At 35.2% G+C, this 16,728-nt stretch overlaps 1 protein-coding gene across 1 annotated transcript in view; it reads left to right on the forward strand.

The window, feature by feature from the left end:
* Window positions 1–833: 833 nt before the first annotated feature.
* The window catches only part of DSG1 (desmoglein 1), a 35,164-nt gene continuing 19,269 nt past the window's right edge, over window positions 834–16,728 (forward strand). The window contains exons 1-7 of the mRNA XM_072829129.1: window positions 834–1,103; window positions 1,634–1,827; window positions 10,400–10,435; window positions 10,702–10,833; window positions 12,027–12,182; window positions 13,997–14,141; window positions 16,470–16,636. Of these exons, the coding sequence (XP_072685230.1) occupies window positions 1,780–1,827; window positions 10,400–10,435; window positions 10,702–10,833; window positions 12,027–12,182; window positions 13,997–14,141; window positions 16,470–16,636 (684 nt within the window). The 5' untranslated portion in view covers window positions 834–1,103; window positions 1,634–1,779. The remainder of the gene's footprint in view (window positions 1,104–1,633; window positions 1,828–10,399; window positions 10,436–10,701; window positions 10,834–12,026; window positions 12,183–13,996; window positions 14,142–16,469; window positions 16,637–16,728) is intronic.

A 16,728-nucleotide genomic window follows, 5' to 3' on the forward strand; every position in this document is an offset into this window, starting at 1 on the left:
ACTCTTGGAGCAGGGCATTGAGTTAAGGGTGGAGCCAGGGTTGGGCTTGAGGAAAGACTATCCAATGCATGAAGAGGGCCTGTGCACAACCTAGTACCATGCCCAGAATTCCAGGTGGATAGAACATTCATGCCATGCAAAGCTGCAAGAGTAGATTCTTTCATCTCTAGTGCTCAGTGAGTCTTCAGCCATTCACGGTCATACAATCCTACTACTAATATATTGCTCAGACTAAGTCATAGGTCGATACTCACATTCTATCTTACTCTACTAAGAGAATTTTAGCCTGACCCTCTCCTTTCATTTCATTTACTCATATCAACCAATTCTTATAAGCATTCTTATTCACCAATACTACAAATGGACATCATAGCACCTTCTCTCTAAGCCCCATGAGGAAGAGCATAATATTTCAAATCACTGTTGAGTAACCTTTTTTGCCACACATCTGTTGTGAAATGACAGCAATTTGTAGAGGTTCTGACCCTCAGAGACACCCTCCCTTTCTGGGACATGGTTAGCATCTTTTTGACCATAATCTACATCTTATCAGATGGGTCTCTTGTTCCACACTGCCATCTCGAGACTTCCTGCCACTCACAATATTTATACCCGACATAGCTGGGTAAAGAGAGGGTAACCCAAGAACATTTGCAAATGCTGCCTTGTGAGAGTCACTCTTCGGAAAGCTCAGGGCTGCATTCAATCTCCCATTTGTGTGTGTGGGCAGCCATTTCTTCAGTGCATTACCCATGTTCTAATTGGCTCACTATCCAGATTCTTGGCTCTGTGCTTGGGACTCGTCATTGCCTTTTCACCCACCTCACCTGCACAGCAGCTTTCCGTGCTTCCATTAGCATTTCAGGCACTGATCTTCATTCGTAAAATGGCCAACAAGATTTTAATTGGTGGCTCTGACTTTTACTATTAATCTGGCTTAGATACTTTAAATTTTGTTTTACTACATTTGAAAAGGGTGAAGTCTTAAAGAGAGAAAAATAATAATTGGGGAGAGAAGATACTCAGAGAAAAAACAGAGGCTTCTCTGGATTCTGGCTGTCCACTTAAAGAGAACTGAGACTTATGCAGGGGACCTTATCATTGTAAGTAGCATAGTTTTGCTTGTTTGGATTAATTCTTTTTTAAAAAAAAAGAACCCTCACTCTTAACATCAGCAAATTTTCTGGTTCTTTGATAATATCTTTAAAAAGTGACTGAATATTTTCTAACATCCACTGAAATGGAAAGCTTTTGATTTTTGATTAAGACCTGAGCGTCTGGTTATGAGTATGAACCGGATAATCTGTTTTGAAGATCAGCCTCCAGACTATACTTGGGTTTTTAAGAATGAAGGAGCTTAAACTACCTGTAAATAGAGCATAGGGGGCAAAGTCCCTATCAATTGTATCACTCTCCATCCCTCTGATCATTTTAAATGCCTGACACTGAAAACCTTCATCAAAGGAGTGAATCTTCCAACCCCACAGAGAGCTGCCTTTCAGCTGGAAGAAGGGTGTGTCCTGAGCTTTTACCGGGAGCAATGATGATCTTGTCAAGCATTTCACGGAGACCAGCCCAAGTTTTTAGGGTGGGGATCTAGACTGGTTATACGTACCTTGTGCTCTTCTCCCAGAGAAGGCAGAAACACCTCAAAGCCTGCATGTAAGAACATCTACTGAGAAATTATTTTAATCAGACACCAGTTGATTGGGGGAAAGAAAAAAGAACAGAGAACAAACAAAACTCTCTTGGTCTTGGATGTAAGAGAACCCAGCTGCAATGGACTGGCACTTTTTAAGAACAGCCACAGTGCTGCTCATTTTTCTGGTAAGTGGATTCTGTTAGAAACCCTCATAATCATGCTCATTGTAAACAAGGGAGAACTTTTTAGAAAGTGTTATTTAGTATTATTTCTAACCTAAACCCATTAAAAGTTTATGTTAATGACATGGTGATTTTACGAACTAGATTTTTAAGTAGTGTTTCTCTCTTTAATTGAAGACTCGAGCATATTAACACATCAGTGTTAACTCATCATATCACATCTCTGACACTGAAGTCAGTGCTAAGTCATGCTGGGAAAATACTAAATTTGGAAAAGTCTTATCACCACTTGATAGCATTTTGTTGTTCAAATTATTTTTTGCAGGTGGGCTCGTAAACTAACATCGCTGCTGTGTCCTGATCTTTACCCTAAACATTTTCTCATTCTCTGGGTATCTTTACTGGAAGATTCACTATAATTTTAAAGCATAAATATAGGATACATATAAATTTAAATCATAGCAGTTTGTGACTGGCCTCACAATCCAAATAATCTCATCAGTTCTATATGTGGTTGGTATCCATATCACTGATAGCAAAAGCCCCACAATGCTAAACTATGATTTTATTTAAAACAACATTTTTTAACCTCAAAAAACATGGCAGTATGGGAGATTTATAAATGATAAAATGATATAATAAGTGAAGGAATAGCTGTAATTAAGGAGTAAGTATAATTATTATGATACTGGTTCTTACTACTGGAAAGTAATGATCGTGATATAAAAGTTGTATATTTGATGTTTAGACAAATATAATGTGATGCTTTATCACTGTCTCCCTTATACGTTATTAATTTTCTCTTTTTAGAGATAACTAAGATAACAGTAGGTGTCATATCAAATTTCATACAGGTTGGAGAATTTTAAATCATAGTCTTTCTCACAGGAAAGTTAATGTAATCCAAAGAGGCAAGTGCCAGATAAATCACCCTCCAATTTGGCAGGATGTAGTGCTGTGGTTCATATTTGTTTCTACTTGCTTAATTTTTGAACTGGATTGTTGGGTTTCTATAATAACAAGTTAGACCTTTGAATCAAAGTATGCTGGTTAGTTTGAATTCAGTTTATTAAGTAAGAGAGGTAATACCAGTGGATTTGTTACAGATAAGCATCAATAAGCTGGTAGTTTTTCTTCCAAACTGGCTTCAAAGACCAGCCCTGTATCATGAACTTTTTAAATGGATCTTTAGGATCAGTTAATATCATAATTTGGGATGTGGTAGGGATTAACAAGCACTGTACCCTATGTTATTTGAGCATAGGGACAGCTGTATATCGCAAGGTAATTAAATACTTTTATTTTTAATTTCATATAAAGCTGATCCATTAAGGCCTATTCTAGTTTCAGTTGATTAGAGTTTATTCATATGCTTCGTGCTTTCATTAAATGTATAAAATATCTCATTTCTTTATTTTTATATTGTTTCTAATTAATTACATCCTATGAAATTCCTTTAAACACTGTCAAATTAGTCATTCTTCATAAAATGTATCATTTTATCAAAATCATGTATTCTCATTGACCTTTCTTTGTAGAAAAGCTTTCTGGACATTTACACTTTATTTTCTAAGTTTGGATAGTTTTGGTTTTTTGGTTTGTGGATTGTTTCCTTATTGCCATATTTTACTTTGGAATCAATCATAAGTTTCTCCTCCATCTTATGAAAATTATCTCTCTCAAATAAATAAATAAAATCTTTTAAAAAATAAAATAAAATATTTTCCCCTGAAAATTAACTACCACTATAGTGGTAAACTCTTCCACTTACCTTTCTGCTAGCCTCACCATGAAGATTTGCTTTTACAAAAAAAAAAAAAAAAAAGTCTTTATTCTTCTCTGCTGAAAGTCTATAATAAGTGAAAATCTACATTAGGGAGCATACTTGGACATACTTGGACAATTTTTAAAACCTTTAAGACATTTAAACTGGTCATATCTTTAATGCAAATCCATTTGAGAGCTGAGCAGCCATCTATTTACATGTACGTCGTGTAATCGGTTTAATATACCTGAAAGTTTAGGCTTTGTTCAGATTAGTGAGTTAGATCAAGGAGAATAAAGCTGAAAGATCTGTTCTTAAAACAAGCAAGCTGGCCACAGGACTACTCCGTTATTTAGACAAGCCTCCTAGAAAGACAAGAGCTTACACCTGTTATAACACTGCAAGCCAAAGAAATGTTACTGGACCCTCATTTATTTTTCTTTCTTTTTCTGTAGCTGCTAAATTAGCGTATTGAAAAGGGAGGATGTGGAATGCATTCGAGACCACAGAACAATGTCACTGAGGTAGCATACCCAAGAAATCTCTGTGAACGGTTGTAACAATGAGATAATGTATGGCAGGGCCCCACTGTAGGAAAGCAAAATAGATGCAGTATAATTTTTTTTATGCAGTAGAATTTCTATAGTTCTAATGATTTCTGAAAATTATTCGCAACTTTGCCAGATTCAATTAGTCACCACACATCAGTACAAACTCAAGGTGTCTTTTTATAGAAAGGCAAACTTCTGCAGCTTATACCCAAAGAACAAATAAATCTATCTTTACTGATTTCCAAGAATATCATGCTCTTGCATGGTTAATACTTGCCTTCAAAAGAAAACCTCTAAACAAAAAGAAAGAAAGAACACCTCTGGCCAGCTGATAAACCAGCTCCACAATTTCACTTAACTGAAATAAATTAGGATAGAAGCAGGAGTTTCCAAAGTATTTCTCAGCATGCAGGTTAAAATACACAGAAAAAATACATACTTCATTACATAGTTCATCAACTTACTTGAACCAGACATTTTAAATTTCCATAATTGTGTTCATTGATGCTTAAAGCAAGAGAAGGGCTAACAAACTAGTACGACCAAACAGAAAAAGGGAGGATTCTTTATGTTTTCTTTTGCACATAGTATAGTGATGCTAATTATAGACAACAGTATGTCAGTAAAATATTTTATAGAAAATGAAGATATTTTTGCTCACCTGTTCGATAAAATTTACAACTTGTGTTTTTTTAGCTTTATTTATTTATTCATGAGAGACACAGAGAGAGAGAGGCAGAGACATAGGCAGAGAGAGAAGCAGTCTCCTTGCAGGGAGCCTGAGGTGAGACATGATCCCAGATCCCGGGATCACGACCTGAGTCTAAGGCAGGCACCCAACCACTGAGCCATCCAGGCATCCCAAAATTTATAATTTGTATTTCAGGAAAACCATTTCCATTTCATAGTGTTCTTAAAAGCTTTATTATTTCACTGCAGATATAGGATCAGCATCTTCTTGCACCTTTGTAAAAACAGGAACTACAAATTTCCCATCATTTAATTGGTTGCCACAGAGTAAAACATTTTGCCACGCCCAACTTAGGTAACAGAAAAACCAAAAGCATTGAGAGATGCTGTCTCAATAAATTTGAAGGCCTGGCCCCTAAGGGACAAGGTTCACCTTTTTAACAAGGCTGATGAATGTAGAAAAGAAAACACTCTTGTCTATACCCAGAGCACATAATTTCTGGTAACTCTTTCTCCACTATACATTCACCAAGGACATCGGTGCCGAGTATCCCATTTCCTAACAGGTATTGCCTAAGGAATAAGCAGAACGCATGCTCAGCATTGCAGTTACTTATTATGCTTCTGTCAATGAGGGAACGCCCTACAGAGTGCTGGGACATGCCACTCTTGGTGGTTTGCTTGCCCTGCGAATTCCTTTAAAGGACTTAGGCAGGTCGAAGTAGTTTAAATGCCATTGGCTACTGATCTATATTTTCAATTGGTCCATGAGAATAGGGTGCAGCCTTTTACACTTGGCTAATGAAAAACTGCATCTCTACAAATTAATGGCTGCCGGTGGCTCATAAAACTACTTGACTGTAAGTTATTTGAGGGCAGATTCTGTGTCTGATTCATTTTTGTATCCTTTGTAGTGCCTCGCACCAGGGCAAGACTGCTCACTAGATGTTTAATCACACAAAGTAGGGGCATCAGAAGGCAATTTGGGGATAGTTTATATTTCTCTCCCCCTACACATTCCAAAAAGTGATCAAGAAATTAAACATAGAAATAATAAGGTTGAATTTCCCTAACACTTATTTTTATGGTGTTTTATTACATTTACTTTACATTTCATCTAAGGTTTGCCACAGTATTTTTTAGGGCTTAAGCCCTTTCATCCAGCCTTGAAGCCACTTAATATACATTCAATACATATTTTTGTCAAATAAATAAATAAACCAATAGCAAATAAGAAAACTCAACTTATCAAGGTATATCAACTCCAAACTGATAGTAATACAAAGACAAAACAGGAGTTTTTTAAAAAGAAGCAAATTATTATATTTTGGCTCTGTCTCAAGTTCATCCTTATGATGTAAAATACAGTTATCAAATATGTCAGCATTTGATGCTTAACAACTGGCAAGTGGCTATGGAAGACCATCTCCCAATTATTATATACAAGAGGTTTGCCTCATAAAAATTACTTATTACTTTCAAGACCATTTTATTGTTTGCAAAGAAATGTAAACCTCAGTATCAAAAGAGAAAAAATGACCTAAAAATGAGTTTAATTAGAGAACCATTGAAATTAGCATGCAATTTAGTGTCCTGTGGATTTTTTTTTAATATATGTGGATTGGCTCTTTAAATAGAAATGAAGGAAGGACATTGAGGATGCACTTCAAGTGAATTATATTCACTACTTTCTTAGAATGTTTGAATTAGAAAGGGCTTTAGTCTCATAAGTAGCCAATGAAACAGAGGCACAGAGGGACACACCCAGTAGACAAGAGAGATGAGATATGCTCAGCTTAATAATGCCTGTATTCATTTTTAAGTGAATCTCCATCATAAGCCTCCATAGTACCTATTTCCAACTCATTTAGGAATCCAAACTGCTCCCCTGATTATACTTACTCTACAGATAAGGTCTAGATCAATCAGATGATGTCCTTCAACTACCTCTTACAGTCTACTGATTTTAACCTCCATCCTTCTTCTCTTCCTTACCCTCTCTCCTTTCTTTCTGCCAATTCTCTCCTGCTCTGTTACACTCCTACCAAGTACTTTCTTTTTGAACCTCTCTTTCAAATAAAAATCTCCTACTTTTTTCTTTCTTCACCTTCAAAAATCCACATGTCCCTCTCCCAGAGTATTTCCTTGGACGCCATATCTCATTTTACCATCCCGTCTCTGTTTCCTTTTGTAGTCCAATTTCCTGGAAAAGAAGCCATCTTTATATCCCCTTCCCCTCCCGTTTATTCCTCAATCCCTTTCAGTCAAGAAGGACCCATTCCATCAAACTGAAAGGATACTTCTGGAGGTCACACAAAACCTCGGGATTCATTCCACTCCAGGATTTTAAGTCATCTGACACATGTTCACATCCCATATCTCTTTCAGTTCTCCCTTCCTTTGACATCTGGAACATTGCATTATATTTTCTTCCCACTTTGGCCACTTCTTTTCTCTTTTTCTTTTTGCTTGTTTCTGTTGCTGTTCCCTATTCTATAAATGTAGGAATTCCCCTTGTTTCATGCTCGGCCAGAGGCTGTTTCTTTGTTGTATTCCCTACTTTAGGGTCTTCAAATTCTCCCATGATTTAACTGTCCAACCTGAGCAGATCATATGAGATCTGAACATTGTTCATGGTGCTGATACATATTTCAAATTGCTAAGCACCTTCACCTGGCCATTTCTCTAGCATCTCAAAGTCCATGTGTTCTAATCTGCTACATTCTGCTACTGCCTTGCGCCTCACCTCTTAGTTTGAAACTGCCATCACTTGAGACTCTTCTTTCTCCTGACTCCCATGTCCTATTTGTTCTCAAGTCCCATCCATTTCAATTGTGTGGAATTTCTGCCTTGATCTTCCCTGTCTGTTACCACTGTCACACTGTCACAGCTTCTGTTCCTCCCTGCCTCATCTCTGGTCTGTTTTGATGTGGAACACTCAACTACTTGTGGCCTATAATCCTGCCTCTTTCTACCACCTGTGGACAGAATAATCTTTTAAACCCACAAGTTTACCATGCCTTTTCCATGATCAAATAACTGATATTTTCCTACTGCACACAGGGATTATGTGTTAGAATTGGAAAGTAACTTTATATAATGTATTCTCCCTCTCATTTTACAAATGAGAAAACTAAGGCTTAGAGAACTTAAGAAGTACATTGAAAGCTTTCTGACTCTACAAAGCACTATTTTTATCTCATTATTTTGCCTTTGAAAGTCCAAGAGTGACTTTGTTTCATCGCTTATTCTAGACTCTGAGCAAAACAATAAGGCTATGTCAACACAACATATTTTTAAGCAGACTTGGCAGTTTCTTAATTACTAATTCAATTGGGAGCCTGACACTATGGTGAAACTTACTTGGTCTTCTGCCTAAATTGCCTCTCATGGGAAAAAGAATGACCCAGCTTCATAAAGTTGGAAGGTTTATTAGTCACCAGGCATAGTTCTCCAAAACAAACAGTAGGCTCTGACACTTCAGTGTGGAAGGGAAGTGCAAGACAGAGAACACATGCCTACATAACTCTGTAGCTATGAAGAAATGGCTTCCAAATAGACAAATAAGGTATCCCTACACCCCCGTTCCATATCCACAAATGGGAGAGAGATAGAGTTCTCATGAGTCCACAGGTAGCATGAAGTAACATCATCTTAATTCTGTACCTGAGAGGGAGTCAACAATAACATTTGAGTTACTTATCTAAACCATTTGAACCATCTACGTCTTTTCCCCCTGGAATCACTATTGTTGTTGTTGTTGTTATATATGGACATTCCTGTTAGGCTAACATGAGATGAGATTAAAATCAGAATGTTTTGAATTCTCAAAGTTGTATTGTCAATTTTCCATAGTATAGCTTATTTAATAATTTAGTTGGAATAGGCTATCTTGCATTTTATTGTAAAACCCATATCACAAGCACAAATTTAGGCTGAATTGTATTGGATGATATTTAGCCATAAATTTGTATCCCAAACTCAATTTCCTCATCTGTAAAATGGAGATAATGAAATTATAGTATTGACCACCTGTATTTGTGAAGATTGAAGGCATGGATTTCTCTAAACACACTATCTAGTAATTAGTCACTATTCAGTGAATTGTAACAGTGATAATAATAATCAACATTAAATATATACCATAAGAATATAATTCCTATAAAAAAATCTCTTCACACTACTCTCATTAACCAAAAAATAGGTATTTTTCCTGAATTATCAATTATAACAATTTTTGAAAAATATGCACTTGGAAACCAAAATTTTATTTTTATCTAATGGTGAGATTGAAATTATAAAAAGTAACTTACTCTATCTTGAAGTTTCTATTATTAGTATTTTTAAAATGCAAGCTTCAATTTCTTTTATCAATGATGCAGATGAAGTCTAATTGTGATAATAAATTCATACGTTGCAGTTCTGAAAAAATTCAACTAGAAGTTGAAAATTTCTTAATTAGAGAGAAATAAAAACCAAGGATTTACATTATCTTTAATGACTTGAAGTGCAAGTTAAAACTTAATAAATGCAAATTAACCTTTACATCTACACCTAATTTTTAGATAGGTATTTTACTCTGTCTTAAGTATACTGACATTTTAAACTTAATATATAAAATCCATCTTTTTAGAAATGCTTTTGGGTTTTAGAGAAAAGTAATTTAAATTATCCTGATCTTTCACTACAAATCATATGTAAAGATCAAGATCAAGCTGAAATAAGGCAGAGCTCTACTTGAGTAGTAGCTCATTTGTTGAACAGGGAAAGTGTTTAATGCTGGAGAAGAGATTGCTAGAAGTTGCTTACCCACTAATTTGTCCCTACATGCCTACAATTTCTTCTCCTTGCTATGGAAGGATGCATTTATATCTCTCTTTTTTTTTTTTTTTTTTTTTTTTTAGGGCTAGCATAAAACATCAAACAGGAACTCATTTTTATAAAAGAAATCATTTGCGTGTTAGAACTTTTTATTCTCATATTTCAAAGCAAATCTATCATCTTAAGATTTTCAAAATACTAGAAAATCTCCCATTTAGAATTAGAATATGAAGGAGCAAATACTCTGAAACCTGTCAGATACTTTCAGTTCTATATGCTTTCTTTACTCTACTTTTTTTTTTCTATTTCCATCTATGGCTATTCAGATCCTGAAACTATAGTCAAAAGCTTAAGTATCTTAACTTACTGTTGAATATTACAGAATAGCATCAGAATAGCTCCTTAAGTGCAAGATTTATGAAGAAAGCCTAAATTTCCAACCCTCACTCCTCTTGCGTTCAATGTCTTAGGTCATATGATAATACATATCTGTGTAGGCGAAGAATGAAAGAGGTTAAAAAATAAAAGTAATTAAAAAGACAGGCATAACTGAAAAGTAAAGACAAAAAGAAAAGGAATCTATAACATCATCATTATACCTGGGAGATAAGCTAGATCCATCTCTATCTGGACTGATAAAATAATTCTAATGACTCACAAGATTTATTTGATTTTTAAATGATTGGATAACATGAATTGTAAAGCACTTAATGAAAATTAACTGTTGCGATTATTTTGTATTTTATAGGTGGTGGTGGAAATTAACAGTGAATTTCGAATCCAGGTAATACACAGCAAATCTATTTTTTTCCAAATTAGAAATAAGGAAAATAGTTTGGAAGTAACAACACATTTTCAAAGAAAATTCATCCTAATAAGTAAAAAATGAAGGTTATGCTAAAATTAATAGATTATCAAAGTTACCAATTTTCCTAATTGAACATCCTCTCTTTCTAATATTACAATTACCCTCTTCTCCAAAAACTTCAGTGGCATGTGAATTATGAATAAAAGTTAATAGATACTACTACTTTATCATGCCTATTCAAGGTAAGAGATTACAACACTAAAAATGGCACCATCAAGTGGCATTCAATCAGGAGGCAAAAACGTGAATGGATCAAGTTTGCTGCAGCCTGTCGTGAGGGTGAAGACAATTCAAAGAGGAACCCAATCGCCAAAGTAAGTATCAACACCAAAGCATAAAATCAAAAATCAGAATGGATGGGGTTAAGTTTCAAAAGAGCCTATCTTTTAAATATTTTATAAATATAACTCACTGAGAATTTATCATACAAAACAGAAGTATAGTCACTCATAGTATGAAAACTGAAGCCATTAAAAAGATAAATTAAGAAATTTAGGCACTGGGTTAAACAGCTAAACATTGACATGCCTCATTGGTAAAATAAGTATACATGATCATAATTTATCCCCAATTCTAGGTAGAAAAATACAGTGATTTAAATAATGAATTTAACACTTAGCACACTCAGAGGGAGTATTTAAATGTGTATTCTTTCTGCCTTGATCTATTAGAATTGAATTTCTACTTTTGGCTTTTTTTAAGTAAGAATTCACAATGTACCCTGTTTCATACTCCCTTTCATTTCCCTTTGTTTTCCTTTGTATAAATACACACACACACACTCACAAATATATCCCCACACACAGATTCACACACAGATACATATACATACATAGACACATATACAATATACGCAAACATTCAGACAGATATACACTCTCCAGTTAGATATGCTTAGAGTCATACAACATTGCATTTCAAAGAATGCAATGAATCCAGCTTCAATAAGCCATTTATTTGGGCGAAATTTCCTTATTTTCTGATAATACATCTTCCCCATTTTCAGAATTAAGGGCTTCTACACAGAGTCAGATAAGTCTTGTCACCTACATAAAACTACTTAAAATTTTCTTCTAAAACTACATTTTTAAAATTGTTTGGATCAAGAGATCAAAGTTATATAAAGACAACACTGGTAAACTGGAATTACCTACTCTAGTGCCAGTGCTAGCACAAAGCCTGAAAATAATATGATCAATTATAAATGTGGAAAGAAAGAATGAATAAATGAATGAATGGATGGATGATGACTACCTTGTCCTGGGTTTATTAAAGTGGTATGTTATTTTTTTCTTATTTGGTATAAATAGAAATTGAGTTTCTTTTATTAGATTGCTTGCTATTATGGAAAATACTAGAGTTGAAACTAGAAAAATAACTATTTCCAGCATTTCCCAAAAGATAACAGGTACTGACATTCTACAGTTCTCAAGAAAGATAGCTGTTTATCAAACCTAGCACTTTTTATTTGTTCTCTGTAATATTTTCACCTGTGCTTTCTCTGCAGATTCATTCAGATTGTGCTGCAAACCAGCAAGTTACATACCGCATCTCTGGAGTAGGAATTGATCAGCCACCTTATGGAATCTTCATCATCAATCAAAAAACTGGTGAAATTAATATTACATCCATAGTTGATCGAGAGGTCACCCCTTTTTTCATTGTGAGTTGGCTCCACACCAATATATGTGTTAAGCCTTAAATTATTTTTAGAATATTTTAAGCTCAGATCATATTTGATTTGATTTCAGGAATCCCAATATAATTTTTGGTTGTCTCAATTCATGAGCATCTTATGACCCAACAGAAACAAATAGATTAAGAGAAATGTCTTGCTGAAATGCCTTAGCAAAAAATGTTAGCTTCTGGTCTGTCCCCAGTGGCAAACTAGAATATTTTTTTTGGAAGGGCAGGGACTCTTACTTCTTTTTCTTTAATTCAGCTGAGAATATTGTTTCTCTTTAACTCCGTTGTCAAGTGATGATTTTTGAGCTACTATGGGAGGCTCTTCTGAGTAAACATACTTTATTATAAATTCACATTGCTCCAGCTCACCTGAGCTAGAAGGTGCTTTGGAAAAACTCCCATTCATCCTTAATTTAATCACACATCCATTCTGGACAGTGGCTGTGACATAGCTGCAAACCCACAACCTCATTAGCACTTAAAGCAGCTGACCTGATGATCAACTTCGTTAAAAGTCTGAGGCCTTCCATTACACACTCCCACAATTTTCTCTCCCCCGGTTCAGAAATATTCTGCATTAAATCCAAAAACAGGATTCATTTCCTACTTCTTCCCACAGTTTATCCTCAAGAAATTTCCATTGTTCCATAATTACCTGTTTCTTCAAGCACCTTATTCTACCAATTTTATTTTTCGTCTCTCTTATGCTTGTTCCTTGGCTGCTTCCATTTCCATTTATCATCATGGTCGACACTTGTTAATATTTAGAAAAAAAGGAAATACAGAAAACCCTTCTTGATCTTGTAGGCTCTTCAATGAAAACCTCACCCACCCATCTCCCCCAGACACCTTCAAATAGTAAGGGATGCTTGTGCTTTGTGTCATTACTGCTTACTGTGTATTCCTTAGGCTGCTTTAATTCCTTAGTCTTCTATTCCAAACCTATATTCCTGTCTTATTTCTGACAATGTTTGCCCACAAACTCTCTAGGTCAGCATGTCAACCTATTAGCTTTTCTCGAAGCACAAGGCATTTCTATAGTATAAGTAAAACAGCATACATTATACTTACATACCCTTCATATAGAAGTAATAATAACAACAGCAATAATAATACAAACACCCACAAAGTTACCACCTAGCTAATGAATACTACCTTTCTTTGAGCCCCCCCATGTGACTCTCCTTTACCCCATCCTCAAAGCCAATAGCCGCTACTCCTAATTTCAACAATGCATTTTCACTACTCTGCTTCTTTCCTCACATAAATCCCTTTTCTTGGAACATCTTGTCAAATCCCAGCTCCACTTTTTGGAATTCTCTCTCAAGATCTTTCTCATTCATTACATCCTCCTATTCTTTAAGTAACTTATCATGTTACCTTTTCTCAAATGGTATTTTGAGTTTGTATTTGCCTCCCCTTATTGATCATAGGTACTGCTTGTACCTACAGTCTAGTAGGAAATAATATGTCTTACTTTTTTTGGTTACCCTCAGTGCCTAGTATAGTATCCAAACAAAGTAAGAACTTAATAAATATCTGTTACAGGATGCCTGGGCGACTCAGTGGTTGAGTGTCTGCCTTTGGCTCAGGGTATGATCCTGGGGTCCTGAGATCGAATCCCACATCAGGCTCCCCACAGGGAGCCTGTTTCTCCCTCTGCCTGTCATCTCTGCCTCTCTCTCTCTCTGTTTCTCATGAATAAATAAAATCTTTAAAAAATAAAAAATAATAAAAATAAATAAATAAACATCTGTTGCACCAAATAATTATTCTTATCTTCTCTCCTAGATCTATTGCCGGGCTCTGAATTCACTGGGTCAAGATTTAGAGAGGCCTCTTGAGCTCAGAGTCAGGGTTCTGGATATAAATGACAATCCTCCAGTATTTTCTATGTCTACTTTCGTAGGACAAATAGAAGAAAATTCTAATGCAAGTAAGTAATCCATTTTATTAAGTAAACAAGAATACGTTGACTTCCAGATCACTCTTCACAGCCAGGCAATGAGATACCAAACTAAGAAGGTACTACTTCATCATGAATGTAAGAGACTAAGTACAGAAAACCATCCAGAACAGAAAGTCATTCTCAGTCTCCATAACAGCTTTCCCTTCAACTGTGGCAGCAGCTCCAGTTTGGCATACCCAAGGAGCAACTACAAAGAAATAAGAAGGGTTTTTTCATGTAACTCATACATCAGCTTTTTTTTAGATTCCTAAGGAGAAATCCCAAAATACTTTGTACAGTGGTGGCAGGGGCACTGGGAGGAGATTTAGCCTCCTAATCTGGCTGCTCTGAAGGGCAATTTCAACCATTTCTGTTCATACTGCCTTTTTTATTATTATTATTCATTTGAGAGAGAGAGAAAGAGCCCGAGAGCACGAGTGACAGTGAGAAGAGAGGCAAAGGCAGAGAATTTTCAAGCAGACTCCCACTGAGTGTAGAACCCTATATGTGGCTCGATCCCAGAACCCAAGAGATCATGACCTGGCAAAAATCAAGAGCCAGACCAGATGCCCAACTGACTGAGCCACCCAGGCACCCCCCCCAACCTTTTTTTTTTAAACCTATTTTAAAGTCATTAGTAGAAATCATTTCCAGATGATCTAGCTTTTGACCAAAATCTTCAAGATAAACACTAAACAAGCATCATTTTCCCTTTTTATATAAGATGAAATAAATACAGGTCTTGCTTACTTTTTACTCAAGTTACTGATTTTATGTATTTGAAATAGACTAGAAACTTAATCCTGTTCGGCCCACCATGCATATTGAAAACTATTGTTTGAAGTGGGGTTAATTGAGGGGTACCAGAAAACCTATAAACTAGATAGAGCATTTACCTGAACGAGCTTTGGTGATCTAAAGGTACAATGTCCTCCTTATGGATTACTGTAAATGGCAACATCTTAACTGTAAATATTCAGCCACTTCAGAAAATCAATTGCCTAGCATACCAGTAAAGAATGTCCTAAATATATTAAAAATAGCAGAGATGATTCTCATATGAATTCAAAACTTCAAGTTATCATAGTTACTTTTAACCTGAGTGGTGTATTTCTTATAAATTCCCAAAATCCTGACATTTTACTTTTATTCATTAAAATACTATACCTATTTTTGAATAGGTATCCATTCTAAAATACCATCCTAAAAGTGTTGTAAAAATTTACAGAATATGGTAAGTAAAAAATTGAATAGAAATCAATTCATTGTTTTCCATGGTACCATTCTTGAGGCAAGCACTATCATTAGTTACTTAGATATATATGTTTTATGCTTATATAAACATGCTTTTGGAAACAACTGGGAACATATTTTACATATTAATACATAATGTAAATTTTTGTTTAAAAATATTTTTAACATTTTTCCATATTAGGAAATGAAGATGTCTTCATTACTTTTAATAGCTGCATTGGATTTTTTGTATGCATGTATCATAATTAATTGCTTACTGAAAATATTTTAAAAGAATGCTGAAATGAATTACATAAACACACACAGAGATTGAGAGAGAGAATGAGAGGGAGAAAGTTCAACTCTTTCATGAATTCAGTGAGGACAGTACTATTATCATCCCCATTTATAGAGTGGAAACTGAAGCCAAAATCATAGAGAGTTGAGAGTCTTTAGTTGAGAGAGTTGGTCTGACTTTAATATCACCATTAGATTGTAGTGAAATAAAATGATATTATACTCGATAAATCACTGAACGCTGATAAATCATTGAACACTACATCTGTAACTAACTGTGTACTTTATGTCGACTAATTGAATTTAAATTAAAAAGAAAAGGATTACACTAAAATGAGAGAAGGAAAATCAGAGTAAAACATTTCTTTATTTTCTAACTATCAGTAATGTGTAAATTCCTGGTAAAATGTGATCTTTTTGTCAAGGCAAAGGTATAGAAAGGAGTTAAATTAATGATATGTTGGAGAAGTAGAAAGGAAAATGGTAGTGCGGGACACCTGGGTGGCTCCACAGTTAAGCGTCTGCCTTCAGCTCAGGTCATGATCCCGGAGTCCTGGAATCGAGTGCCACATCGGGCTCCCTGCATAGAGCCTACTTCTCCCTCTGCCTGTGTTACTGCCTCTCTCTGTGTGTCTCTCATGAATAAATAAATAAAATCTTTAAAAAAATGGTAGTGCATACATTGTACAGACCAACCAACCCTAACACCTTGTTAAAAAAGCAATGTACTATATTATAATGAAAATGCAAACTGTCCATTTGCAACCAATTTTTCTTGATTTCTAGATACTCTGGTGATGAGACTCAATGCTACTGATGCAGATGAACCAAATAACTTGAACTCAAAAATAGCCTTCAAGATCATAAGACAAGAACCTTCTGATTCACCAATGTTTATTATCAACAGAAACACTGGAGAAATTCGTACAATGAATAATTTTCTAGACAGAGAGGTAATATTGTTTTTCTTTGAATGGTTAGTTTCAAAGGAAGTAATTCTAAAAGCAAGAGTACCTAAGAAAGAAAAAGAAGACAATATGTTTAA

The sequence above is a fragment of the Canis lupus genome, chromosome 6, assembly GCF_048164855.1.
Source record: "Canis lupus baileyi chromosome 6, mCanLup2.hap1, whole genome shotgun sequence".
Taxonomy (NCBI): domain Eukaryota; kingdom Metazoa; phylum Chordata; class Mammalia; order Carnivora; family Canidae; genus Canis; species Canis lupus.